Here is a 26,429-nt window from a genome sequence, read left to right as displayed (position 1 = left end):
ACGAGCCATTCATACTAAAAGACCCTCGAACATCATCACACATGTGCAAATCAATAAATGTGCACAGAATAGAGATGCACTTCTAAGATTTCAGGATTAGTCAGGGGTAAATGTAGGGGAATAGGTCTGGGTGGGTTGCTCTTCGGAAGGTCGGTGTGGACTTGTTGGGCCGAAGGGCCTGTTTCCATACTGTCGGGAAATGTAATCTAATCTGATCAAGACTGCCAGGGATTGGAGAGTGAGGAAGGGTTTGTCGCTGTGGATGGGATGTTTGCAGTCCAGAGTCTGGAACACCAGAGGTCGCTAGCAGTGCGATCGGAACCAGGTGGAATTGAGGTGGCTGTCCTCCCTCCTCTCTGCTCATGGAGATTTAAAACTTTACAACACCGTCCAAGTTTCGCCCCTGACGTCGTGTTCGGGTTCCTTCAGAAATCGGATAGTCGCTGTAAGACGATCGGACCCCGTTCCTTACCAGTTACTTTATTTAACATCGACTCAGTCAGCAATATATTTTGTTTCTATTTAAAAGCTTTCTTCAGCATCCTAAAGAGGACTTTGGACGGGCAGGCGAAGCAAAAAAAGTTCCTTTTTGTATTATAGTGAATATAAAGGAAATAACTGCACCCAGGTTTAAGGAGCGTTGTGTCCCCGCGTCTGAATGATGTGGTTAAAATGTGTGCGGTGCTCTATAAAGCCCTTAAATGGTTGCAGGGGAGCGGCAGGAGCATCCGGGCGCGACAAAGATCATTACAGTGATTTTCTTACACAGGATCAGTACAAATAACCAGATCCCTTTCAGATCACTAATCGTTACAAGCTCTTAAAAAGTAATTGGAAGATGTAGAACACGCTTAATCACTGTCTAGGGAGGGATCAATTTACAGTGAAAGCAAGTTGGAAGATCCAACTTAAAGTGCATGAACATTAGATAGTAGACAATGTTTTCGATGGACCGAATGGCCTACTTTCTGCTCCTCTGTCTTATGGTCTTATGTTTAATGTCTTTTATCCATAACATGTACATGTCTATATTGTACCTTCATGTTAATCAGATGTTGTAACAGCGGAGCACCGCCGATTCTATATATAACGGCGTGTATGGCCATAAAAGGGGCGATGGGTGAAGGAGCATTCCTTTACCCAGAGTCTTCTGTTTCTGTTTTTTTTTATCGGCCAGACCCTCCGGGCTGGGAAAGGCTGATCTTCCTCTCTGCCTTCACCTTTCGAGTCTTCCTTCCATTTCGGTGAGTCAATTTTTCCCTTTAGTTTCGCGTTAGGAGTGACAGTGAGGGAGTGGGCGATTCAATGTGTCTGGCCCCAATCTGCACACAGTTGATTTAATGTGTCAAACAATATGTCTCAAAGTTGCAGCCCTGAGCATGCTGCTTCTCAAACCGTAGAGATTTGGGGGGAGGGGGTCAAAGTGGGGGCGGGGGGAGGGCGTCTTTAATTGTTCACTTTGTGTTTCTATTTAAGATATTATCGTGTTATCTATTGGAGCTCACTCTGTGCCTTTCCCTCCCACAAATTCTACTCAGAAATTTGCCAAATATTTGCCTCTCTTATTCACCATGTTTGAGTTTGACATTGGCAATATGTAACCTTTTACGTTTAGTGAAGTGTCATAGAGTTATACAGCATGGAAACAGACCGTTTGGTCCTGGAGCCCACCTTCCCAAACTACTCCCACCTGCCTGCTTAACAAGGTTCCTCAGAATGCCTTGAAGGTGTTGCTGAGCAGTAATAATAACACCTTTCCAGCCACCCCATCTCTCGGTCTATGCCCATGAACAGTGGAGCAGGTGAAATGCACACTAGCAATGGTGGGGGGCCGGTGTTACAGCCAACAAGTGAAAATTGCGCTGGTTTCGTTAAGAAAGCCGGATGTGAGATCGCTCCTTGTTGCCCGGGTGGGTAAGGGAGGACTTGGTGTTCGTGTAGAAGCAGAACTCCTGTCACCAGTCCACTGAATCGCGGTCAGTCAATCCGCTGAGACCAGGAGCAAAAACAGAAATTGCTGGAAAAGCTCAGCAGGTCTTCCAGCGTCTGTGGAGAGGAATCAGGGTTAACGAAGAGTGACCCTTCTTCAGAACTCGCTTGCTCAGCAAAAGCTGGAGAAACTCAGCAAGTCTGGCAGCATCTGTGGAGGGTGAAACAGTTCTTGCCTAGAGGTTGGGCGCCCTCTGTCAGAACATGGGGGGTGGGGTGGAAATCAAAGCGACAGGTTGCTGCTGGAAGACGATGCAAAACAAATGGGCTTGCTGAGGGCCAGGGCACTGAAAGATCCCTCCCTATTCATGTTTTCTGTGTTCGCTTTGAACCCAAGTTTTTTTTTAACACGGTCCCTATCGTTGGGATCTCTTGGGGCAATCTAGGCGACAGTGCTTCCCTTTTGGATGTTTACATATGGATATGGTTCAAAGCAGTTCTGCTCGCAGCTTATCTCTTTAATATTGACACACACTTCCCATCAGCCGGCTGGCTGTCAATTCTGCTGCATTTTGGAACTTTTACGTGTACAGTAGTTAACGGCATTTATATAACACGATAGAAAGTGCAGGTGTTAATCCCTGTAATATTTTCCCATTTACAACCGCCAATGTAGTGTGTTCAACCTCTGCAGCCCGGGATAATACTTGACAGCACTCTCTACTCTACACTGTTCCTGCCAGCTCAAATCTTGCTCCGACTCTGCTGGAAAAACTGCCTTTAACTTAAATACAAACGGAAATAGTGCTGGGGAAACTCAGCATGGTTAGGAAAAGTTAGCGTTTCAGGTCTGGGAGGACTCTACAAAGCCGAAAGGGGTCAGAAAATTATGTTTTTGGCGCTGTTGACAGACAGGGGAGCGAGTGGACGGATTGTGAGGGTGAATTTGCCAGAGCAACGAAAAAGCAAAGGGAGTGCTAATAAAGGAGAGATAGAGATGTGAAACTTATCCCAGTTCTAATGAAAGGTTTGACGGGTGACCGCTGTCTCTCCCTGCAGCTGACTGTCTCCCCCATTTTCCACACCTAGTTCCAATATTCCAGCGTAATTTGCTTTTGGTACCTCGGACTGGAAATTCCAGGGGTGTGACCTAAATCTGGCGTCCCCGCAGCCGACAGGGAAAGTGATTCGCGATTGGGTGCAGAGGGCAGTGAGAGGAGCCAGAAACCTCGCCCACATACTCGCCAGGTCAGGCTGCAGTGATGGGGGACGCAGCAGAGCTGGACGTTTCGAATCAATGACCTTTCAGCAGCACGGAGCCATGCATACCCAGTGCCAAGCTGAGTCTTGGTCAGTATGTCAGAAGGGAGTTCACAATTCTCCCAGCCACAGTCCCCAAACCATTAGCCACCGCTGGAGTCTGGTAGGCAGTAGATAAGGATAGGAGGAGGATGTCCTGATGAAGGGCTTATGCCCGAAACATCGATTCTCCTGCTCCTCGGATGCTGCCTGACCCGCTGTGCTTTTCCAACGCCACACTCTCGACTCTGATCTCCAGCATCAGCAGTCCTGACTTTCTCCAGGTGATTTCCCCAACTTAAGTGCTTAGATCACCGTCTGGGGCTCATTGTGTGGGGAATAGCCGCCGCTCATGCGAGAAACTCAAGGGATGTGAACATTGGGGAGACACGAGAGACAACGTGCATTGAAGTGGTTAGTGTACACTGCAGCGATTGTAGCAATTTGCCCAAGGAACGGTCTAAACCATACTCTTTGAAAAGTTAGGGTGTGCTCCCTAACAAGGATTGTTTTTGGTTAAAATGTTTCTGAACTCGATGCCTCCTATCGGCTTTGCAATTAATAGGGAGACCTGGACTGGAGAGGAGGGGCTGAGGAAACATTGACAGCAAAAAGTCGGGAAAGAAATCGAAAGTGCTCCATTCAACCATTGCTACTTGGAATGTAGTTAACATTAATTAATGCAGTTGATTTGCATAATTCTTGGCAGATGGGTAGGTTGCAAACATTGACTTTGTTCTTATTAATGAAAGCCAGTCATGAAACAACGTCGGGGTTAAAAGGCAGCTGAAGTGTGTTGTGTTGCAGGGAGGGGTTAAACTGAAAATCCATTCTATTACTGTAATCGAGTCTAGCCTCTATAGTACTGGTACGTTGGGCTGTCATAATGGCACTTTGTTCAACCTGGCCAGTTAACGTTAAAGTTGCAAACTTATTGTGAGTTAGCGACCTCAGTGAGAGCAAAACGAAGATCTGACATGCTAACTGCCAACTAAAAATCTTCCAGTAGTGTTTGTCAATCGTTGCTGCCTGGAGAGGTCGGATAATCAGGGTTAGAAGCAAGTAACAGGGAAAATCAGTTCTTCTTTTTTGCGTGTCCATTTTGATATTTTGAAAACTGAGATCTGAGTTCTACATGTGGTGGGTGGGTGCAAGGCTTTTGGAGTTATTATAAAAGCTACAGCTGATGCCTTAGTATAGACAGTCAGCCTTTCTTAGAGTGGCACGGTGGCTCAATGGTTAGCACTACTGCCTCACAGCGCTGGGGACCCGGGTCCTGCCTTGGCCGACTGTCTGTGTGGTGTTTGCACATTCTCCCTGTGTCTGCGTAGGTTTCCTCCCACAATCCAAAGATTCACAGGTCAGGTGGATTGGCTGTGCTAAATTGCCCATAGTGTTATGTGTATTAATCAGAGGGAAATGGGTCTGGGTGGGATATTCTTCAGAGGGTCTTTGGGCCAAATGTTCGGTTTTCACACTGTAGGTAATCCCATCTCTTCCAGTTGGCACTTTTTACAATGATATGAAGCATTTATGAGACATCTGTTTCTGAGGGACAACACCCTTGAGTGAAATTTGAAGTGTAAAACCAGAAGAGCTCAATGATGCCAAGAATTCGCTAAGAACTACATAACTTTATTATATGGACTTCAGTAAGGTGTTCGACAAGGTTCCCCATGGTAGACTGGTTAGCAAGATTAGATCTCATGGAATACAGGGAGAGCTAGCAATTTGGATACAGAACTGGCTCAAAGGTAGAAAATAGAGGGTGGTGGAGGGTTGTTTTTCAGACTGGAGGCCTGTGACCAGTGGATACCACAAGGATCGGTACTGGGTCCACTACTGTTTGTCATTTACATAAATGGTTTGGATGTGAGCATAAGAGGTCAAGTTAGTGAGTTTGCAGATGACACCAAAGTTGGAGGTGCAGTGGACAGCGAAGAAAGTTACCTTGGATTACAATGAGATCTTGATCAGATGGGCCAATGGGCTAAGGATTGGCAGATGGAATTTAAGTTAGATAAATGTGAGATGCTGCATTTTGGGAAAGCAAATCTTAGCATGACTTATACCCTTAATGGGACGGTCCTCGGGAGTGTTGCTGAACAAAGAGACCGTGGAGTGCAGGTTCATAGTTCCTTGAAAGTAAAGTCACAGGCAGATAGGATAGTGAAGGTGTTCGATATGCTTTCCTTTATTGGTCAGAGCATTGAGTACATGAGTTGGGAGATCATGTTGTGGCTGCACAAGACATTGGTTAGGCCACTTTTAGAATATTGCGTGGAATTCTGGTCTCCTTCCTATTGGAAGGATGTTGTGAAACATGAAAAGGTTCAGAAAAGATTTACAAGGATGTTCCCAGGGTTGAAGGATTTGAGCTATAAGGAGAGGATGAATAGGCTGGGGCTGTTTTCCCTGGAGCATCAGAGGCTTAGGGGTGACCTTATAGAGGTTTATAAAATCATGAGGGGCATGGATGGGATAAATAGACAAGGTCTTTTCCCTGGGGTGGGGGAATCCAGAACTAGAGGGCATAGGTTTAGGGTAAGAGGGGAATGATATAAAATGGACCCAAGGGCAACTTTTTCATGCAGAAGGTGGTGCGTGTGTGGAATGGGCTGTCAGAGGAAGTGATGGAAAAGACATGTGGATGCGTATATAAATAGGAAAGGTTAGGAGGGATTTGGGCTGGGTGCTGGCAGGTGGGACTAGATTGGGTTGGGATATCTGGTCAGCATGGACAAATTGGACTGAAGGGTTTGTTTCCTTGCTGTACATCTCTATGACTCTATGATTGTATATAAGTTTTGGGGAAAAAAATTCTCCTTTTATAACATTTAAACCATCAACACATCTGAGCTTGTAAGAATAACGTTACTTAACCATTCTATTATGACTGCAGCGAGACCAGTAAATTAGGAGTTTCTGGCTGCGAATGTGTTTTGTAACTGATGATTTTGGACTAATACCGGTTTGCAGATTTGGTGTTGAAACATTAACTTGCTCTGTCTCCATGGATGCTGCCTGACCTGCTGTGATCTCCAGCATTTGTTGATTTCAGTATAGATTCCAGCATCAAGATTTAATCTTGATGTACTTCACTGCATTCAATAAATATAATAAAGTAAGGTAGCAGAAGACTACCTTTAAATGCTAAATATTTGCTGTTTTATCACCTGCATTTTCTTGTAACTTTATATATTGGTTTCTGGTTACCATTTACTGTTATACAGGCTTATGTCAGCCATTATACAAAACTTCAGTACAAGATGCCTTGTACGTGATACACTTATAGTGATAACAATTCAGATAACATTTATAATAAGTTTTAGGGCCAGGCAGTTTGGAGTGATTTTGAGTTTTGAATTTGTCACATTTATCAAAAGCAACAAAATATCAGTGACTGAGACTAATTAATCACAGTAAGAGAATTATAGGCTTTCAGAACAATATGCAGCTCTGAACTAACTGGAGAAAGGGCTGTTTATAGTTTCTTAGATTCAAACAGCTGAAAAGATAACAGCCATAGCCTTTGACAAAGCAATGACTATACAAAGCAAAAAAAAAGTTTACAGCAATACAAAAAACAGACATTTGCCATGCTGCACTTTATAGCCTCCTGTAGAGTTCTCAAGCAAAGCATGTAGAGTCATAGAGATGTACAGCATGGAATCAGATCCTTCAGTCCAACCCGTCCATGCCGACCAGATATCCCAACCCAATCTAGTCTCACCTGCCAGCACCCGGCCCATATCCCTCCAAACCCTTCTATTCATATACCCATCCAAATGCCTCTTAAGTATGTGTGTGAATAGAGAGAGAGAGCCTGTCTCTCGATCAGCAACTGGTAGTGATGCTATTGTGATTCCCCTGGAAGGACTCTCAAACTTAAATATCAAGAATAAATTAGAAGTAACTTGACAATGGTAAGGGTAAGCAGTGCAGTAAGATAAGGAGATAAATATAGTACATAAAATGCTCAAGACGCCTCAACAGATTTTTCACATTTGCCAACTGGTTTTTATTTCCTTCTACTTCAACAATTCTTCTTGCATATTTCCCTGTGTAAAGTACAGAAATAATGCAGCTACTTGATAACTATTCCTTGATAGCTTGTCATGAGTACAGAAGAGTTTTGTTCAAGACTAAGAACACACAGATGTTAGTAACGTACTGTAGACTCTCAGGTTACTTCCCATCTCTCCTCTTTGAAGGTTGATTGTTTGGTTCATTTTCTTATGGTTTGGCTGTTTCTTCATTCAACATATCACCACTGACAATTTTGGAGTGTGGACTACCTTGAAGGTCATTATGAATTATAATACAGAGATGGGAGCACACTTGCTGAGATACCTAATCATCCTTCCTGTGAATAGTCAGGCAGATGTGGACATGACTGCACATTTAAAGCATTGACTAACTAAATTTTATTTCAATAACAATATTGACAGAGATTAAGTGAGACAAAAATTACATATTTAGACAAAAAATCTGCTTGTCTAATTCAGATTAAAATGTTCTTTTAAAATTGCTTGTACTCAAATGCAATTCAATATTTTCTGTATACTAATTGAAATAATATGAATTTTTGTGTGTAGGTTTCCATAAAGATTGTCAGTCACCATGGCAACAAAGGTGCTACCATTTTACCAAAAGAGACACAAACACTACGGCTATGATTACCGCAACCTTGACACCCGATCAGTTGTGAAGAAGTACACCAGTAAAAGCAGTGTATCCAAAAGGTGAGGAACACAGTGGCATCTTCTCACCTCTCCTACACAGTGGGAGTTAAAGGACCAGGCAGACACAAAGCAGGCAGCCTATGAATGAACTTATAGAATTGTTTTGAGAAGATTATTCTTGCAAACAGTGCAGACCAATCACTGGGAGTTCACAGCAAATACAAAGCAGTTCCTCATATCTCTGACTTAAATGTACTTTTGTTTTTTTTGTTTACATTTGACTTTGTCTCCATGATCACTTAACAGTAATTTATTTTATGCCATGATGATGTGTCTGTGGAATATAAGACTTTTATCTTTTCCTCATAACTCAGCCTCCCTACTCTCAGAATCATACACTGATCAGCATTGCATCTTTCTACAATTAGTCCAATAATTGAACATCCCTTTCATGGAATTATAAGGCTGCAGATTTCACTCCAGTATTTAACTTTTATTTCAAGTAATTAAAAAAACTCAAGAAATTTGATTAAGTATCATGACACTATTATTGTCATCAACCATTTGATTGCACATTTCTTGATTGTCAAAACACTTCAAATGTTTTGTATGAATTGTTTTAATAATCAGTTAGCAATAATGTAAGAACAGAAAAATAATAGAAAAAAATACAGAGGTGTCACTGTGAAAACAGGATAGTAGAAATCACAAATATTGCTCTGTTATTTGAGGCAATCACTAGCTTGATGCATAAGAAGTATTATTTATATAATTTTCCAAAAAGGAATTCATATTGTCCTACCCTAAAGATTTAAAACAAAAATCAGAACATATGGAACTGGAGGCAAACAATGGATCTGAGTGAGAATAGTTAGGAAGTAGGGTGTTGGGTATGTATTCCAATTGGCAGGATGTGATCTGCAGTGTCCCCCAGGAACCTGGATTGAAATTTGGCTGTTTTATTTACACATACAGAAATCACTCAAAACCAGTTGATTGGTACAAAAATATTTGAAAGGTCAAATTGAATGTTAGCTTGTATTTTGAGGCTTGAATATACGAAGAAGACTAAGTTTAGAATTGTATAAAACACTTGTTAGATCCTATATTAACTATTATGTTCAATTCTCTGCACTGGGCCTGTACACAGAGACATACTGACATTGGTACTGGTGCAGCTCACATTCATCAGAATGATACTGGGTGAGAAGGATTAAATTATGTGGAAAGATAAAGCTTCAATCCTTCCAGTACAAAAGATTAAGGGGAATCTAAATGAAGTAATTTAGACAATTAAAAGATTTGACACAGTTGGTGGAGAGAAACTCTTCCTTTAGAGCCAGACTTCCTGACGCATTGGTCATGATCCCCAGTGGAGTTGGCTGCTGAAATCTGGGGGCTGAGACTTCCAAAGTTGTAATGGTAAACTGGATGCCACAGGGCCTAGGAAAGCAATTATAGAAGTGATGGGCGCAATGGCCAGATACTTGGTCAGTTTGGATGGTCAGTACCTAAAGAAGCCAATCTAGTTCTGACCACTCTCATTGATAGGCTGATCAGCCAATAATTGCTATTATGCTGAACCAAGCAGTTATTACTTCATTAGGACTCGCTAGAATGGATAATGTGTTTTTTTTTCCTGCCTTGGATGGTTTAATTGGAAATTGTTGCAGCCTGTTGTACACAATGAATTTAAGGAGGCTGCCAGCAACCCCACCTGACACTTCCTCCCACATAGTCACCAAACTAATTCCCAAGAGCAGCATCGCTGCAAATGACACCAATCTCCACAAAGACTGCTTTCCCAGGCAGTTTGGTTCCAAGTGGCTCCTACCACACGAGTACCTGTGTGAGAGAGAAACTGGGAGTGAATGTGAGAAAGTGAGTACACAGAATGAATGTGATTATGTGTGACAGAAGATGAAAGATAATGAAAGAGAAATTGAGTGAGTGTGAGAGAATGTGAGTATTAGTGAAATATGGGTAAGTATGTGAGGAAGGGGAGAGGGTGAGGAGCAATGGAGGGGGTGAGGGCACATGCATGTGAGATAGAGAGAATGGGCATATGAGCGAGAGAGTGCATGTGTGCAAGTGAGGGAGAGAATAAATATTTGTGGCTGTATGCCAATCAAATGTTCTGGATGGTGGCAATCTTCTGGAGCTGCACTCACCCAGGCAAATAGGGAGTATTCCATCCCGCCCCTGACTTGTGCCTTGTCGATGGTGGACAGGTGTAGGAATAAGTGTCTGCATGGTTTCCACAATTGGTTCTTAATAGATCCAATTATAGAGCAGAATGCCATCATGCTACAGATATGCATACAATGCATCACTGATTCAGGAGAATGTTACAGCTGTACTGAGAGAGGACATCTTGGAGTGTTCATCCAGCAAGGCCATACAGCGAGAACTCAGGAATGATAAAAATGCAATGACTGTGATAGAGTTACACGATAGGCCTCCCAATAGCCAGCAGGAGATGTATAGGCAGACAGTGGAAAGATATACAAACAACATGGTTGCTGTAGTGGGGGATTTTAACTTGCTCAATATTGACTGGAACTCTCTTGATTCCAGGGATTTAGACGGTGCAGAAATTGTTAGCTGCATCCAGTAGGATTTTTTGAAACACTATGAAAGTAGTTCAAATAGGGAAGGAGCCATACCAGACCTTGTATTGGGTAATGAAGCTGGCTAGGTATTTGAAGTTTCAGTGTGAAAGCATTTTGGGAGCAGTGATCATAATTCCATAAGTTTTGAGCTGGTATTAGAGTCATAGAGCCATACAGTATGGAAGCAGACCCTCTGTACTAACTAGTCCATGCCGACCATGTTTCCAAACCAAACTAGTCCGACTTGTCTGCATTTGGCCCTTATCCCTCCAACTTTTTCCTGTTCGTGTACTAATCCAAATGCCTTTTAGATTTTTTAACCATACCTGCATCCAGCGCTTCCTCTGAATTCATTCCACATACGAACCACTCTCTGTGTAAATAAAGTTGCCCCTCATGTCCTTTTAAATCTTTGTCTTCTTACCTTAAAGATGTGCCCCCTAATTTTGAACTCCCCCACCCTAGGAAAAAGACCCTTGCTATTCACCTTATCTATGCCCTCATGATTTTATAAACCACAATACGGTCAGCCCTCAACCTCTGAAGCTCCAGTGAAAAAGTCCCATCCCTATCCAGCTTACCTTTATAATTCAAACCCCCCCTCCCTGGTGAATCTTTTCTGAACCCTCTCCACTTTAAAAATATCCTTCCAATAGCAGGGCAGCCAGAACTGTACTCAGTATTCCAGAAGAGGTCTCACCGATGTCCTGTACAACCTCAATGTAACATCCCAACTCCTTTACTCAAAGGTCTGGGCAATGAAGATAAATGTGCAAATATCTTCTTGACCACTCTGTCGACATGTGATGCAAATTTCAAAGAATTATGAACCTGAAACCCTAGGTCTGTCTGTTCTACCATTAAATGAATAAGTCCCACCCTTGTTTGTTTTATCAAAATGCAATACCTCCCATTTGTCCAAATTAAACTTCATCTGCCACTCCTCAACCCATTGACACAATTTTTTTCAAGATCTCTTTGTAATCATAGATAACCATCTTCACTGTCCACTTTATCACCAATTTTGGTGTCATCCACAGTCTTACTAACAATGCCTCCTAAATTATCATTCAACAAAAGTGGACACAGTACCTGTCCCTGTGGAACGCTGCTGGTCACAGGCCTGCAGTCTGAAAAACAACACTCCAGCACCACCCTCTGTCTCCTACCGTCAAGCCAATTTTGTAGCCAATTGGCAAATTTTCACTGAATACCATGTGATCTAACTTTACTAATTACTCGACCGTGCGGAACCTTGTCAAAGGCTTTACTAAAATCCATGTAAACAACGTTTACCACTCTGCCCTCATCAATCTTTTTGATTACTTCCTCAAAAAAACTCAACCAAGTTTGTGAGACATAATTTCCCTCGCACAAAGCCAAGCTGACTATCCTGTATCAGCCCTCCAAAATGCATGTAACTCGTATGTTTTAGAATTACCTCCAACAACTTACTCACCATCGATGTCAGACTCACAGGCCTATAGTTCCCAGGCTTCTCCTTATAGCATTTCTTAAATAAACATTGTCTATCCTCCAATCCTTTGGCACCTCACCCATGGTTATAGATGATGCAAATATCTCTTCTAGGGGCCCTGCAATTTCTTTGCTACCTTCCCACAACATCCTGGGATACACTTAGAGTCATAGAATCATTGACGTATGCAGCACAGAAACAGATCCTTCAGTCTAACTCATCCATGCTAACGAGATATTCGAAATAAATCTAGTCCCATTTGCCAGCATTTGACCCCTATTTCTCTAAACCTTTCCTATTCATATACCCATCTAGATGCCTTTTAAATACTGTAATTGTATCAGCGTCCACCACTTCCTCTGGCAGCTCATTCCATACACGCAACACCCTTTGCATGAAAACATGCCCCCTAAGCTCCTTTTTAAATCTTTCTCCTTCACTATAAACCTATGCCCTCTAGTTCTGGACTCCCCCACCCTGGAGAAACAACCTTATCTATTTACCCTTTCCATGATTTTATAAACCTCTATAAGGTTACCCCTCAGCTTCCAATGTTCCAGGGAAATTAGCCCCAGTCTATTCGGCCTGTCCTTTTTAGCTCAAACCCTCCAACCCTTGTAACATCCTTGTCAGTGTTTTCTGAACCCTTTCAAGTTTGACAACATCCTTCCCATAGCAGGGAGACCAGAATTGCATGTAGTATTCCAATAGTGACCTAACCAACGTCCTGTGCAGCCATAACATTTCAACTCCTATACTCAATACACTGACCAATAAAGGCATGCATACTAAATGCCTTCTTCACTATCCTATCTAACTGCGACTCCACTTTCAATGAATTATGAACTTTCACTTTAAGATCTCCTTTTTCACCAACAAACTCCAGGACCTTACCATTGATCAGGTCCTGGAGATGAATCCATCTTCATGTTTTTTTTTAAGAACTCCAGCACTACTTCTGTATTGTGAACTGTTTCCAAAACATCATTATTTATTTTCCTGAGTTCTATAGCCTCCTTTTCTTTTGCCTTGGTAAAAACTGAGGCAAAATATTCACTTCATATCTCTCCCATCTCTTGAGGTTCAACACATAGATGGCCTCTTTATCTTTAATGAGCCCTATTCTTTCCCTAGATTTTTTTAATTTCAAAAATATACTTTATTCATAAAATGATTTGATGGTCTGTACATTTAGTCATGCCATACATATGTCAACATTTACATACACAGATCAGAATTTATCATTGTTTTATACAGGTCTGTGCATTTCTCTTTCCCTCGATGCTCTTTTGCTCTTAATGTATTTGTAGAGTCTCTTTAGATTATCCTTAACCTTATCTGTCAAGGCTATCTCATATCCCTTTTTTGTCCTTCTGATTTCCCTCTTAAGAATGCTCCATACACTTCCTTCTCTGCAAGCAAGTCATTTGATCCCAGTTGTCTATATCTAATATATGACACTTCCTTCTTCTTGACCAGAACCTCAATATCTTTATTCATCCATTATTCCCCACTCTTACTAGCCTTACACTTCACTCTAACACAAACATAATGCCTCTGAACTCTTGTTATCACACTTTTGATTGCATCCCACTTGTCAGTCTACTCCAAACAACTTTTGAAAATTCCAGTCTCATTCCATTAAAATTTTCCTTAATACAATTAAGAACTTTAACTTTTATGGAAATCCTACCCTTTTCCATAACAATTTTAAAATTAATAGGATTATTATCACTAGTCCCAAAGTATTTACCTTCTAACACTTCTGTTAGTTCTGCCCTTAGTTCTGGATAAGGGCAAGACTGACCATAGAGTCAAAGGGTCATAGAGATGTACAGCACAGAAACAGATCCTTCAGCCTAACTTGTCTGTGCCGACCACATGTCCTAAACTAATCTACTCCCATTTGCCAGCACTTGGCCCAGATCCCTGTAAACCCTTCTTATTCATATACCTATCCAGATGTCTTTTTAAATGTTGCATTTATACCAGACTTCAGCACTTCCTCCGGCAGCTCATTCCATTTACGCACCATCCTCTGCATGAAAACATTAACCCTTAGGTCCCTTTTAAAGTTTTCCCCTCTCACCCTAAACCTATGTCCTCTAGTTCTGAACTTCCCCACCCCAGAGAAAAAACCTTGTCTATTTACCCTATCCATGCCCTCATGATTTTATAAACCTATCTAAGGTCTCCCTCAGCCTCCAACGCTCCAGGGAAAACAACCCAGCCTATTCAGCCTCTCCCCATGTCTCAAAGACTCCAACCCTAGCAAAATCCTTCCTCAGGTGAAAATGCTAAATTGAGTGAACATTAATTACAACAGTATTAGGCAGGTGCTGGAGAAATTAGATTGCGGTATATGTTTTGAGGGTAAATCCACATCTGACATGTGGGAGTCCTTTAAAGGCCAATTGGTCAAAATCTAAGACCAGCATGTTCCTGTGAGGATGAAAGTTAAGGATGCCAAGATTTGATAACCCTGGGTAACAAGATATTGAAAGTTTAGTCAAAAAAGAAAAGGAAGCATATGTAAGGAAGCAGGAAAGAACTCAAACAAGGAATTAGAAGGGTTGGAGGGGGTCAAAAAATGTTCGTGGCAAGTAGGATTAAGGAGAATCCCAAGGCATTTTAGATGTGACATTGGAAGCAAGAGGGTACTTCCGGAAAGGGTAGATACACTCAAGGACAAAGGATGAATTTATGCATGGAGCCAGTGGTGAGGTTCTTAATAGACAATAGACAATAGACAATAGATGCAGGAGTAGGCCATTCTGCCCTTCGAGCCTGCACCGCCATTCAATATGATCATGGCTGATCATTCCTAATTAGTATCCTGTTCCAGCCTTATCTCCATACCCCTTGACTCCACTATCTTTAAGAGCTCTATCCAATTCTTTCTTAAAAGAATCCAGAGACTGGGCCTCCACTGCCCTCTGGGGCAGAGCATTCCACACAGCCACCACTCTCTGTGTGAAGTAGTTTCTCCTCATCTCTGTCCTAAATGGTCTACCCCGTATTTTTAAGTTGTGTCCTCTGGTTCGGCACTCCCCCATCAACGGAAATATGTTCCCTCCTGCCAGAGTGTCCAGTCCTTTCATAAGCCTATACGTTTCAATCAGATCCCCTCTCAGTCTTCTAAACTCAAGGGTATACAAGCCCAGTCGCTTCAGTCTTTCCGTGTAAGGCAATCCTGCCATTCCAGGAATTGACCTCGTGAACCTACGCTGCACTCCCTCAATAGCCAGAATGTCTTTCCTCAAATTTGGAGACCAGAACTGTACACAGTACTCCAGGTGTGGTCTCACCAGGGCCCTGTACAGCTGCAGAAGCACCTCTTTGCTTCTATACTCAATCCCTCTTGTTATGAAGGCCAGCATGCTATTAGCCTTCTTCACGACCTGCTGTACCTGCATGCTTGCCTTCATTGACTGGTGGACAAGAACACCCAGATCTCTCTGAACAGCCCCTTTACCTAATTTGATACCATTGAGGTAGTAATCTGCCTTCCTGTTCTTGCCACCAAAGTGGATAACCAGACATTTATCCACATTAAACTGCATCTGCCATGCATCTGCCCACTCACCTAACTTGTCCAGGTCACCCTGTAATCCCCTAACATCCTCATCACATTTCACCCTACCACCTAGCTTTGTGTCATCAGCAAATTTGCTAATGTTATTGCTGATACCATCTTCTATATCATTTACATATATTGTAAAAAGCTGCGGTCCCAGCACGGATCCCTGCGGTACCCCACTGGTCACTGCCTGCCATTTCAAAATGGAGCCGTTAATCACTACCCTTTGTTTCCTGTTAGCCAACCAATTCTCTATCCAATCTAGTACTTTGCCCCCAATCCCGTGCGCCCTAATTTTACTCACTAACCTCTTGTGTGGGACTTTATCAAAAGCTTTCTGAAAGTCCAGGTACACTACATCCACTGGATCTCCCTCGTCCATCTTCCGAGTTACATCCTCAAAAAATTCAAGAAGATTAGTCAAGCATGATTTCCCCTTCATAAATCCATGCTGACTCTGTCCTATCCTGTTACTATTATCCAGATGTGCCGTAATTTCATCCTTTATAATAGACTCCAGCATCTTTCCCACCACTGAGGTCAGACTAACTGGTCTATAATTTCCTGCTTTCTCCCGCCCACCCTTCTTAAAAAGTGGCACAACATTAGCCGCCCTCCAATCCTCAGGAACCAACCCCGATTCTATTGAACTCTGGAAAATAATCACCAGCGCATCCACGATTTCCCGAGCCACCTCCTTCAGTACCCTGGGATGCAGGCCATCAGGTCCCGGAGACTTATCAACCTTCAGACCTAACAGTCTCTCCAACACCAAATCCTGGCAAATAGAAATTCCCTTAAGTTCAGGTCCTTCAGCCACTGTTACCTCAGGGAGATTGCTTGTGTCTTCCCCAGTGAACACAGATCTGAAGTACCCATTTAATTCCTCTGCCATTTCTTCGTTCCCAGTAATATATTCCCCTGCTTCTGTCTTCAAGGGCCCAATTTTTGTCCTAACCATTTTTTTGCCTTGGACATACCTAAAAAAGCTTTTACTATCCTCCTTTATATTCTTGGCCAGTTTACCTTCGTACCTCATTTTTTCTCTGCGTACTTCCTTCTTACTAATCCTCTGTTGTTCTTTAAAAGCTTCCCAGTCCTCCGTTTTCCCGCTTATCTTCGCTAAGTTATACTTTTTCTCTTTTAACCTTATATGTTTCTTTACTTCCCTTGTCAGCCACGGCCGCCCATGTCTCCTCCTGGGATCTTTCTTCCTTTTAGGAATGAACTGATCCTGCATCTTCTGCATTATACACAGAAATATCTGCCATTGTTCCTCCACGGTCTTCCCTGTTAAGGTATTAAACCATTGAACTTTGGCCAGTTGCTCCCTCATAGCTCCATATTTCCCTTTATTCAACTGAAATATTGTCACTTCAGATTCAGATTAATGAGTATTTCACATTGGTATTCACTAAGGAGAAGGACATGAGTGATGGTAAGATTAGAGGGCAGTATTTCAATATTCCAGGGCATGTCAATATTAAGATGGTGGTGATGATGGGTGTCTTTTAAAACATTAAGGCAGGTAAGTCCTGAGGGCCAGATGGGATCCCAGGATAATGAGGGAGGCAAGAAGTGCAATTGCTGGGGCCTTCAAGGAGATCTTTGTGTCCTTTCTAGCCAGAGGAGATGCCCCAGAATACTGCAGAAGAGCAAATATTATTCTGTGGTTTAAGAAGGATAACAGATATAATTCAGGAAATTATAGGCCAGTAAGCCTTACTACATTGGTAGGGAAATTGTAGAAGGCTCTGAGAGACAGGATTTACTGGCATTTAGAGAAGAATGGGCCTTTTAAGGATAGTCAGCATGGCTTTGTGTGGAGAAGTCTTCTCTCACAAACTTGATTGATTTTTTTTGAGGAAGCAACAAAGATGATTAATGAGGGTAGGGCAGTGGATGTTACATTCATAAACTTTACTAAAGAATTTGACAAGGTCCCTCATGGTAGACTGCCCAGAAGATTAAGTTATATGGGATCCTCAGTGAGTTGGATGAAGCATTGGCTTGGTCATAGAAAACAGAGGGTAGTTGTGGAGGGGTGTTTTTCTGACTGGAGGTCTGTGACCAGCAGTGTTTCGCAAGCATCAGTGCTGGTTGTTTGTTATTTATATATATATATATTACAAATGACATTTATATAAATGATTTGGATGAAAATGTAGGTGGTCTAATTAGTAAGTTTGAAGATGACAAAAAAATTGATGGCATTGTGATAGTGAGGAAGGTTGTCAAAGGTTGCAGCTGGATATAGATCAGTTGGAAAGCTGGACAGAGAAATGGCAGATGGATTTTAATCTGTACAAGTGAAGTAACGTGTGTTGGGAGGTGAAATGCAAAAGGATAGTATACAATGAATGGCAGGACCCTTAGCGAACCAATTCCATAGCTCCCTGAAAGTGATAACTCAAGTGGATAAGGTGATCAAGCAGGTGTATGAAATGCTTTGTCAGTCAGACTCACTGAGTATAAAAATGGCAAGTCATGTTGTAACATTATAAAACTTTAGTTAGGTCACATTTGGTCCAAACGAGGTTTTGCCTGGATTGGAGTATACTACCTAGAGGGAGAGGTTAGACCAGGGCTGGGGAACCTGCAACCTTCGAGGCCATTGTGTGTGGCCTTTTGAATGAATCCAAATTTTGCAGAATAAACCTTTTATGTTTTATTAATATGTTTCTTTCGTCCTTTATTATTTTTATTTTAATCTTAAAATGAATGTATTTAAAATACCAGAGAGTAAAAAAAAATTCAACAAAATAATCCTCACAGACTGACCACCACAATTAAAAAAATTGGTAAGTCATAAGGGCTATTTCGACACCTGCTATGCTCATGATTTAGTTATTATGTGACTCTAGAATGTACGTTATCTTCCCCGCCTGACTGGCATCACTACTGCCTGAAGCTGGTTGGCGAGAGCCTGTGGGTATCCAGTGCGCCAGTGTTTATCAACTTATGACAACAATGCATGTGCCTTTCCATTTGAAGTGAAATTTGAGAATAGTTACACAGTCTAACCGTATCAACATTTATATAATTGAAATTTCTTGGATGTGGCCTTATTAGATTACAACTAACATAATGCGGCCTTCCAACATGAAAAGGTTCCCCACCTCTGGGTTAGACAAACGTAGACTGTTTTTGCTAAAGCATTGGAGGCTGACGAGTGATCTGATAGAAAAGTGTATAAAATTGGCCATGCTGTGGGGCCAGTGGCACGATGGATAATGCGTCTGACTACGAATGAGAGGATTGTAGGTTCAGGTCCTACCTGGGACGAGTGCACACCACAACCTTTGGGGCTGCATGGTGGCTCAGTGGTCAGCACTGCTGTCTCACTCTGCCGGGGACCCGGGTTTGATTCCATCCTTGGGCAACTGTCTGCATGGAGTTTGTACATTCTCCCCGTGTCTGCATGGGTTTCCTCCGAGTGCTCCGGTTTCCTCCGACAATCCAAAGATGTGCAGGTTAGGTGAATTGGCCGTGCTATATTGCCCATAGTGTAGGTTATTAGTTGGGGTAAATATAAGGTAGGGGAATGTGTCAGTGTAGACTTGTTGGGTTGAAGGGCCTATTTCCACACTTTAGGAATTCTAATGATGGAGAAAAGTTTAATGACGATGGATGTGGCAGTTCTTTTCCAAAGGCTGTAGATGCCTGAATGTCCTGCCAGGAGAAATGGTAGAAGCAGATAGACAGCAATACTTAAGAGGAATTTAGGAATATACATGAACAGATGAGGAATAGAGGGATATAGAGCATGTGCAGGCAGATGGGATTAATTTAGAATGGCACCATAGTCAGTACACACAGTGTGCCGGCAGGCCTGTTCCCATACTAAAATGTTCTATGTTCTAATTGTAGGCAGGAAAAGACAAGTTAGCTCTTCCAGTCAGTTCCACACAACAACAGTGCCCGATGCATCACCATTCATACATTCCATCTGTAGGCTCTGTAGTGCAGTGGTACCTCTGGATCAGAAGGTCTGTGTTCAAGCCCCATCTGCTCCCAAAGTGTGTGCAATAATATCTCTGAACAAGTTGATGTAGAAAACATCCATACACTCCACCTCCAACCAACATTACATCATCGACTGGAAAGACTAAAAACCTGGCCAATTTGTGAAACTGAAAAATAGCAGGCTGCATAGGTGATTGTAACTAGTCCAGGAAACTACTTTTATGATTAAAGCTCTTGAATCTCAAAAGTATATCGTATCTCTCCTGCTCTCCTTGTTCATTCATCAAACTTTCTAGAGGTTGTAGTTCCTTCGCAACTCAGGATTGTGAAATAATTTCTCTCCCAAATTCGCCTATTTTCTAAAATCTGGTTTATCATCCCTCCCATGGGATCAGTTTTTTCCCCTCTGGGCAGGGTAGAGTGTGTTAATATTGTGACTTACAAGATGCCACAAAGATTGTCGGGCAGGTTGAATGGAGCAGAGAATCTTTTCTTGTCTGTATTGTCCATTTTGTCATGGCATGCTCCAATCAAGTACAGGCTCTTTCTTTTTTTATCCTGAAGAATATTGAATGACACTGAAAGCTGTTTTACTTGGATCTATGAAAATTATCCAGTCTGGTAACAAATATTGGATGTACTTGGAGACAGCTTCTATTAACAACTGCGCAGCTGGAATTGCAGTTGGCCGTGCAGCTGTCTCGGGGCTGGTGTTTTAATTTACCACATGCTGTAGCTCTTATCAGCTACTCTTGACACCTAGCTTTGACCAGCATTGCAGCTCCTCAAGCACCACCAGTTCCAGTCACCCCTGATTATGTTTAAATTGAATTCCAAAGAAAAATGAAAGGGCCCTCTAATTTGAAAACAAACTTTTCAGTTTATACTTGATGACCGAGCTACAACTTTATCTTTTCTGAACTAGATAATGTTTAATTCTGAACATTTTACATGTAGGATACAATGATGGATTACAAAGCTGTCAGGATGTTTGCTAGGATACATCGCCCCCATCTACAGTGTATCGTGTGCTACTCAAACGTTTCTTCCATAGTTTACAAGATCAGTTGAATCCATTATAACATCCTGCAGTCTGTGCTTTATTTTTACCTGTCTCCTTTTCTTAATAGAAAACAACTAATTTAACAAGGATTATTATATTCTTTTAGTTCCAAGTTCATGAGGAAAACAGCTAACAGAGCAGTGTTCATAACTAGCTGTGCATCTTGGGATCTTGCTGTTGCCATTCAAGTTTTAAATAAAATAACCAAGTATGATTAAATAATACGATTGTTAAGTCACAAATGATTTTGACTAGGTACAGACATAACAGAGAATGAATAGAAGGCTTTGTTAATAAGGTAAGATGAACTAAGGTGTGAAGAGGCTTGTGTGGAGCGTAAAGAGTGACATAAGTCTTTTGGTCAGAATGACCTGTTTCATAGCCTCTTTATGATACGCAATTGGGTCAGTGTTTTGTAACAGGTCTTGTGTTTGTGAACTCGCAGCAGTATTTCCCTTAAAGCTTCCCCTGTTTTTAAAAGGAAAAGCACAAGGATTAGGAGGCCCAATGCAGTGTTGTTAAGTTGAACAGGCACAATTGGCAAACTCTAATTGTGATCACTGGTACTCATACCTCCTCTATATGTCGATGGGCTACTCCACTGTGACCTTGGCAATGCTTTGAAAGGTTGTGTCACCCTCATGAAGTCATAATTGAGCTGCGACAGCTGCAGGTACAACCTTTAAGGGAGACATTCAGAAGATTAAGATCTGAAGCCTCTGCCAAATGAGTCCTGCCATCATGGTCCCATATTGGCAAAAATTCAAGCTAATAACTGGCTATTCAACATTCCCATTTGAAGGCTGCTTTGCTGCTCGTTCACAGAGAAATTCCTCTTGCCTGACACTAAGCTTCACCTAAATCATTTCACAACCATGCATCAGTCACAAAATCACCTCATTGACCAAGCAATCGGAGAACTTTCTTGCCACATAAGGTCATTCCATTCCCCTGGTGTGTGAAATTTTGTACGTCTTAATTCTGGATTAGTTGATCATTTGTAGCAGCAATCTTGGTGCTTCAGAGATGCTTCCTTGTCTTGACAAGGAGAAGATTATTTTAAGAAAAAAATAGCAAAGTGTGTGATGGCATTCTTCATGTGATATGTAATCCAAACTCCCAAAGATAATCTTTATTGCAAGTGATCTGCCACCTTCCCATATACCTGGAACATACCTTCCCAGGCTGCTTCCTTCAGATTCTGGAAGCTATCTGCTGGACTTTACCTCAATATTGCTGTCTCAAAGGTTACAGACTTGGTGCCTTGAAGAACCATCTGTCCCACATTTATCTAAGTGGTCTCAAAGCTGAGTGGTTACCTTGACCCTTTCAGATATTGCAACATCCATGGAGTATCCATCTTTCCAGATATGACTGTGGAGATGTAAAAATGCCTTGAGCCCATCATAAAAATATCAAGTGACATCATGAGAAACAAAATGTATAACACAAATGAATTCATGGATAGTTTTGGTGCATTTCTAGTGGTAAATTCACAATTGAGGAAAATGAAAAGTACGATAACTGTGAACACAAATGATGTGAGATCTTGATCAGATGGGCCGATGGGCTGAGAAGTGGCAGATGGAGTTTAATTTAGATAAATATAAGGTGCTGCATTTTGGGAAAGCAAATCTTAATAGGACTTATACACTTAATGGTAAGGTCCTAGGGAGTGTTGCTGAACAAAGAGACCTTAGAGTGCAGGTTCATAGTTCCTTGAAAGTGGAGTTGCAGGTAGATAGGATAGTGGAGAAGGCATATGGTCTGCCTCCCTTTATTGGTCAGAGTATTGAGTACAGGTGTTAGAAGGTTATGTTGTGGCTGTACAAGACAGTGGTTAGGCCACTGTTGGAATATTGCATGCAATTCTGGTCTTCTTCCTATCACAAAGATGTTGTGAAATTTGAAAGGGTTCAGAAAAGATTTACCAGGATATTGCCAGGGTTGGAGGATTTGAGCTATAGGGTCAGGTTGAATAAGCCATGGCTGTTTTCCCTGGAGTGTTGGTGGCTGAGGGGTCACCTATAGATCTCAAAATCATGAGGGGCAAGGATAGGATAAATAGACAAAGTCTTTTCCCTGGGGTGGGGGAGTCCAGAACTAGAGGGCATAGGTTTAAGGTGAGAGGGGAAAGATATAAAAGGGACCTAAGGGGCAACCTTTTCACACAGAGGGTGGTACGTGTATGGAATGAGCTGCCAGAGGAAGTGGTGGAGGCTGGTACAATTGCAATATTTAAAAGACATTTGGATGGGTATATGAATAGGAAGGATTTGGGCCATATGCTGGCAGGTGGGACTAGATTGGGTTGGGATATCTGGTTAGCATGGACAAGTATGACCAAAGGGTGTGTGTCTGTGCTGTACATCTCTATGACTATGACTCTATGTAGATGTAAACAGGCCATTTGTCTCGAACTGTGAACGGAAACTGGACACCAGTTTGCAAATTTCCACCCTGACATTTTTTTTAAGTTTGGGGAACCATGTGTTTCAGCAAACAAAATTGATTTTGCACTTTTTTTTTCCCTATCAAAGGAATCGGTATAGTTTGTAATTGAATAATAGCTCGGTTAATCAGATATTCAGCAGATAGTGTGTTGAGGTGTGATCCAGAACCACGAGTAATCATAGTTCCATTTGAATAGTTGGGCTGTGGGATAGTTGGATGAATATTCTTGAGATTTTCATGAACATCTTTGAGGATTTTCCTTTCTGATGAAATTTTCCTTTAGTGGTTAATTACTTTTTCAGGTTCTGTAATGGTATAGCACCATGGAAGCAGCTGTTTTAATGGATGAAGCAAACTCTTCTTAATTATTTCCCCAATATACTGTTGTAAAACAATGGGTTCTTTGCCTGTATCTGATGTGTCGCATTGTGCATTATTCTGTTCTCCTGATGGAGCCAGGTACAATTTTAACATGTCGAGGTATGATCACAGGCACGGCCTTTGGTTAATTACAGATTATTTATTGTTGGTGAGGGAAGTTTTCTAGCTTGTACTTCTTTGTTTCCAATTCAGAAGAATTTAACATGAATGGCAGATTTGCTTTCATTCTTTTTAAGGCAAAACAATACTTTGGCTTATTTAAGCATGACATCTGAAATAGTTCTTCTAAAATCTAACAGACAGCTGATAGGCTTAAGAATCTTATTGACATAATATTGATATTGCATATATTTACTGATATTATATATTCTGTGTTTTAACTATATTGAAACAATGGAAGAAATTTATTTATATCACTGTGTTTACAGGCTTTTGATGTTTGTATGTGCAATTTTGAAGTTTGAACCACATGTACAATTTGAATTCAATCCTGAATAGCTTTGTTCTGGATGTGTATTACCATAAAATATTTAGTCAATTACTGTGATTAAAGCTACACGATGCAGTGTGCTAGCTGTTCTGTATTTTGGCCATTCAGTCTAAGTGACAGATATTGCAGTAAATAAACACATTATATCTCTTAGAAATTGAAGAAAATCTGGGGAATGAAATTTATTCAGCATTGACAGCATAATTGTTGCTGTGTTCATCAATAATAAAAAAATTACCATGTGATCAGAATGGGAATCCCTTTATTTATGAGGTAAAAACAATGACTTCCAGCACCACTATTCCAGAATCCCTTTATTTATGTCAACAGTAGCACTTAAAAAAAACAAATTGTTTCAGAATTGCTTTACCTTACTCCTTTTGGTTTTAAAAGAGTGTTTGCCTTCTCTTTTCTTTATAAGGTCTAGATCATCACTTGAGACTTCCTTATCCAGACACAGTCCTTGTGCTAAAAGGGTTTGTCAGTATGCTGAAGAAGAAGTTCCTGAATACACAGTGCCTCCATTTCGGAGCAGGTATATCAATAATATTATGTTAATGCTATTATAAGCAGCCTGCAGACATTGTTTTCATATGATGTGGCTGATAGGCCATTTGTCCCTGGCAGCAGAGTGGAAATGGTCAAGAGGTCTAATCTTCTGGATTTTCATTTAACAGAAGTGCAGGGGGTGAAATTGTAGGATCTGATCATTCACCCGATCCCCTATGTACCAAAGACTGTTTTAAAGGAGCAATGTTGCACAAGATCTGCACTTTATTGTATAAGCTTAAGCTCAGTTGATAGTTAACTGAATCAGAGAATGCATAACACTCATCAGACTGCATGTCTGCACCTACAAAAGAGAGAGAGAGAGAGAAAATCTAGATGCAGATTCCTTCTGAAATAGGAAAATTTTGTTTATTTTGAAACTAGTAATTATTTAATATTCAATAAAATTTTGACTTAAAATATATTCTAAAAGATCTTGATTTATGGGATTCATTATTTCAGCTATTTAGATGTTTAGAAGTCACTTAGAGATACAGAAAGTCCCAATGCTCACATTGAAAAGGAGAAGGAGAGACTCCTTGGCAGCATGGCATCCACAACCTCAGAAATGGGTACTTTTATTAGTGACCCAATGTGAATTCTCTGCTATTTTCAAGTCATTGTCATTTTAGATCAGACAATGCCCAGAGTTGGACTTTTCCGGTTTTGCTTTGGCTCGATTACAATTATAATCAGCTCAGAGTGAGCTATAAAAAGTTCCCAAGTGGTGGAATGTGTGCCAATTGTTAAAAAACCAATCAACGTTTGGATACCATTGGGAAAAACATAGCTGACGTGGGAACAGACAGTATAAGAAACAATGATAGCCTGTTTGCAGTCTCACAGCAGTCTTGGACTGAAACCTCTAGTATAGTGACATGTAATGTCACTTTGATGTTTTGCTTATCAACAAATGTAATTATGGAAAGGCTGCATTCAAATGAAATGCAGATAGATAATGAAAGCTTTTGAAAAGTTTCTGTCTGTGTTTTCTGATTGACAGAGAGGGTGAAGAGGAAGAAGTCAAGCCTAAACCAAGAGCATTTCTATATGGTACAAAACTACGGGAGATGGAGACTGAGATTTTTAAACTCAGAAGGTCTGCACATGAGCAAGCAGACATGCTAGCTCTGAAGAGGATGGTAAGTGATCAGCTTGACTAGTCTACTGTCAGCCTCCATTCACAAATCGTAGCATATTTCCTGGGATGATTAAATTAAGTGTTTTTAATTGATTCTGTTTGTATAGGAAGAAGAAAGGTTAGCTGTGCAGAGACATATCCGTGAGGATTCCATATGCCGTGCTCCTGAATTTCTTGTCCGGTTAAGATCCCATACAGTTTGGGAGAACTCCTTTGTAAAATTGTTCTGCACTGTTCAGGGTTTTCCAACCCCGTTAGTCAGATGGTAAGTCATGTTGACCTTGCGTACTGAAAGAGTGTCCGTCACTGTGCCTGGTAAAGAATGCATTTTCTTGATTTACTCATTATTTGGATTTGGAGTTACGGTGACCTAATTTTGTTTGCTCCAAGACAATTCTAGAAGCAGCTTTTAAAATGAAAGTGAAACCATATTTTTACAATATGTGCACACTCTAACCAGCTGGCCAGGTAATTACAGAGGAAACTCAATTATCCGAAGGACGTGAGTGGGCAATATTTCGTTCAGTTAATCGAATGCTGAATAATCAATGCCGGATAACATAGTTAGCCATGCATTGGGACCTTGCAATCATGTTCGGATGATCCGAAGTTCGATTAAGCGAATGCTGGAAAACCGAGGTTCCTCTGTATAAGCTAAAATAAAATCCAAATCACTGACTACTTTAAGAAAAAAATATTACAATTTGTTTAATCAAATCGGTGCATGTATGGAATGAGCTGCCAGAGGAAGTGGTGGGGGCTAGTACAATTACAACATTTAAAAGGCATCTGGATGGGTATAT

General features: G+C 41.3%; 1 protein-coding gene across 3 annotated transcripts in view; it reads left to right on the top strand.

The window, feature by feature from the left end:
• The first annotated feature begins 421 nt into the window (after positions 1-421).
• Positions 422-26,429, top strand: part of myom2b (myomesin 2b) — a 121,229-nt gene continuing 95,221 nt past the window's right edge. For 2 of the 3 annotated variants that reach the window (XM_072560732.1, XM_072560714.1), the window contains exons 1-5: positions 1,123-1,244; positions 7,827-7,973; positions 24,358-24,471; positions 25,489-25,627; positions 25,734-25,891. In XM_072560732.1, the coding sequence (XP_072416833.1) occupies positions 7,852-7,973; positions 24,358-24,471; positions 25,489-25,627; positions 25,734-25,891 (533 nt within the window). In that variant the 5' untranslated portion in view covers positions 1,123-1,244; positions 7,827-7,851. Of the gene's footprint in view, positions 446-1,122; positions 1,245-7,826; positions 7,974-24,357; positions 24,472-25,488; positions 25,628-25,733; positions 25,892-26,429 lie in introns of those variants that run through there. The other variant, XM_072560725.1, reaches the window with a different exon arrangement.

This window comes from Chiloscyllium punctatum, chromosome 3, assembly GCF_047496795.1.
Source record: "Chiloscyllium punctatum isolate Juve2018m chromosome 3, sChiPun1.3, whole genome shotgun sequence".
In the NCBI taxonomy this organism is placed as follows: domain Eukaryota; kingdom Metazoa; phylum Chordata; class Chondrichthyes; order Orectolobiformes; family Hemiscylliidae; genus Chiloscyllium; species Chiloscyllium punctatum.
The sequence above is the reverse complement of the archived record's forward strand: the minus strand, read 5'-3'. Positions and strand labels throughout refer to the sequence as shown.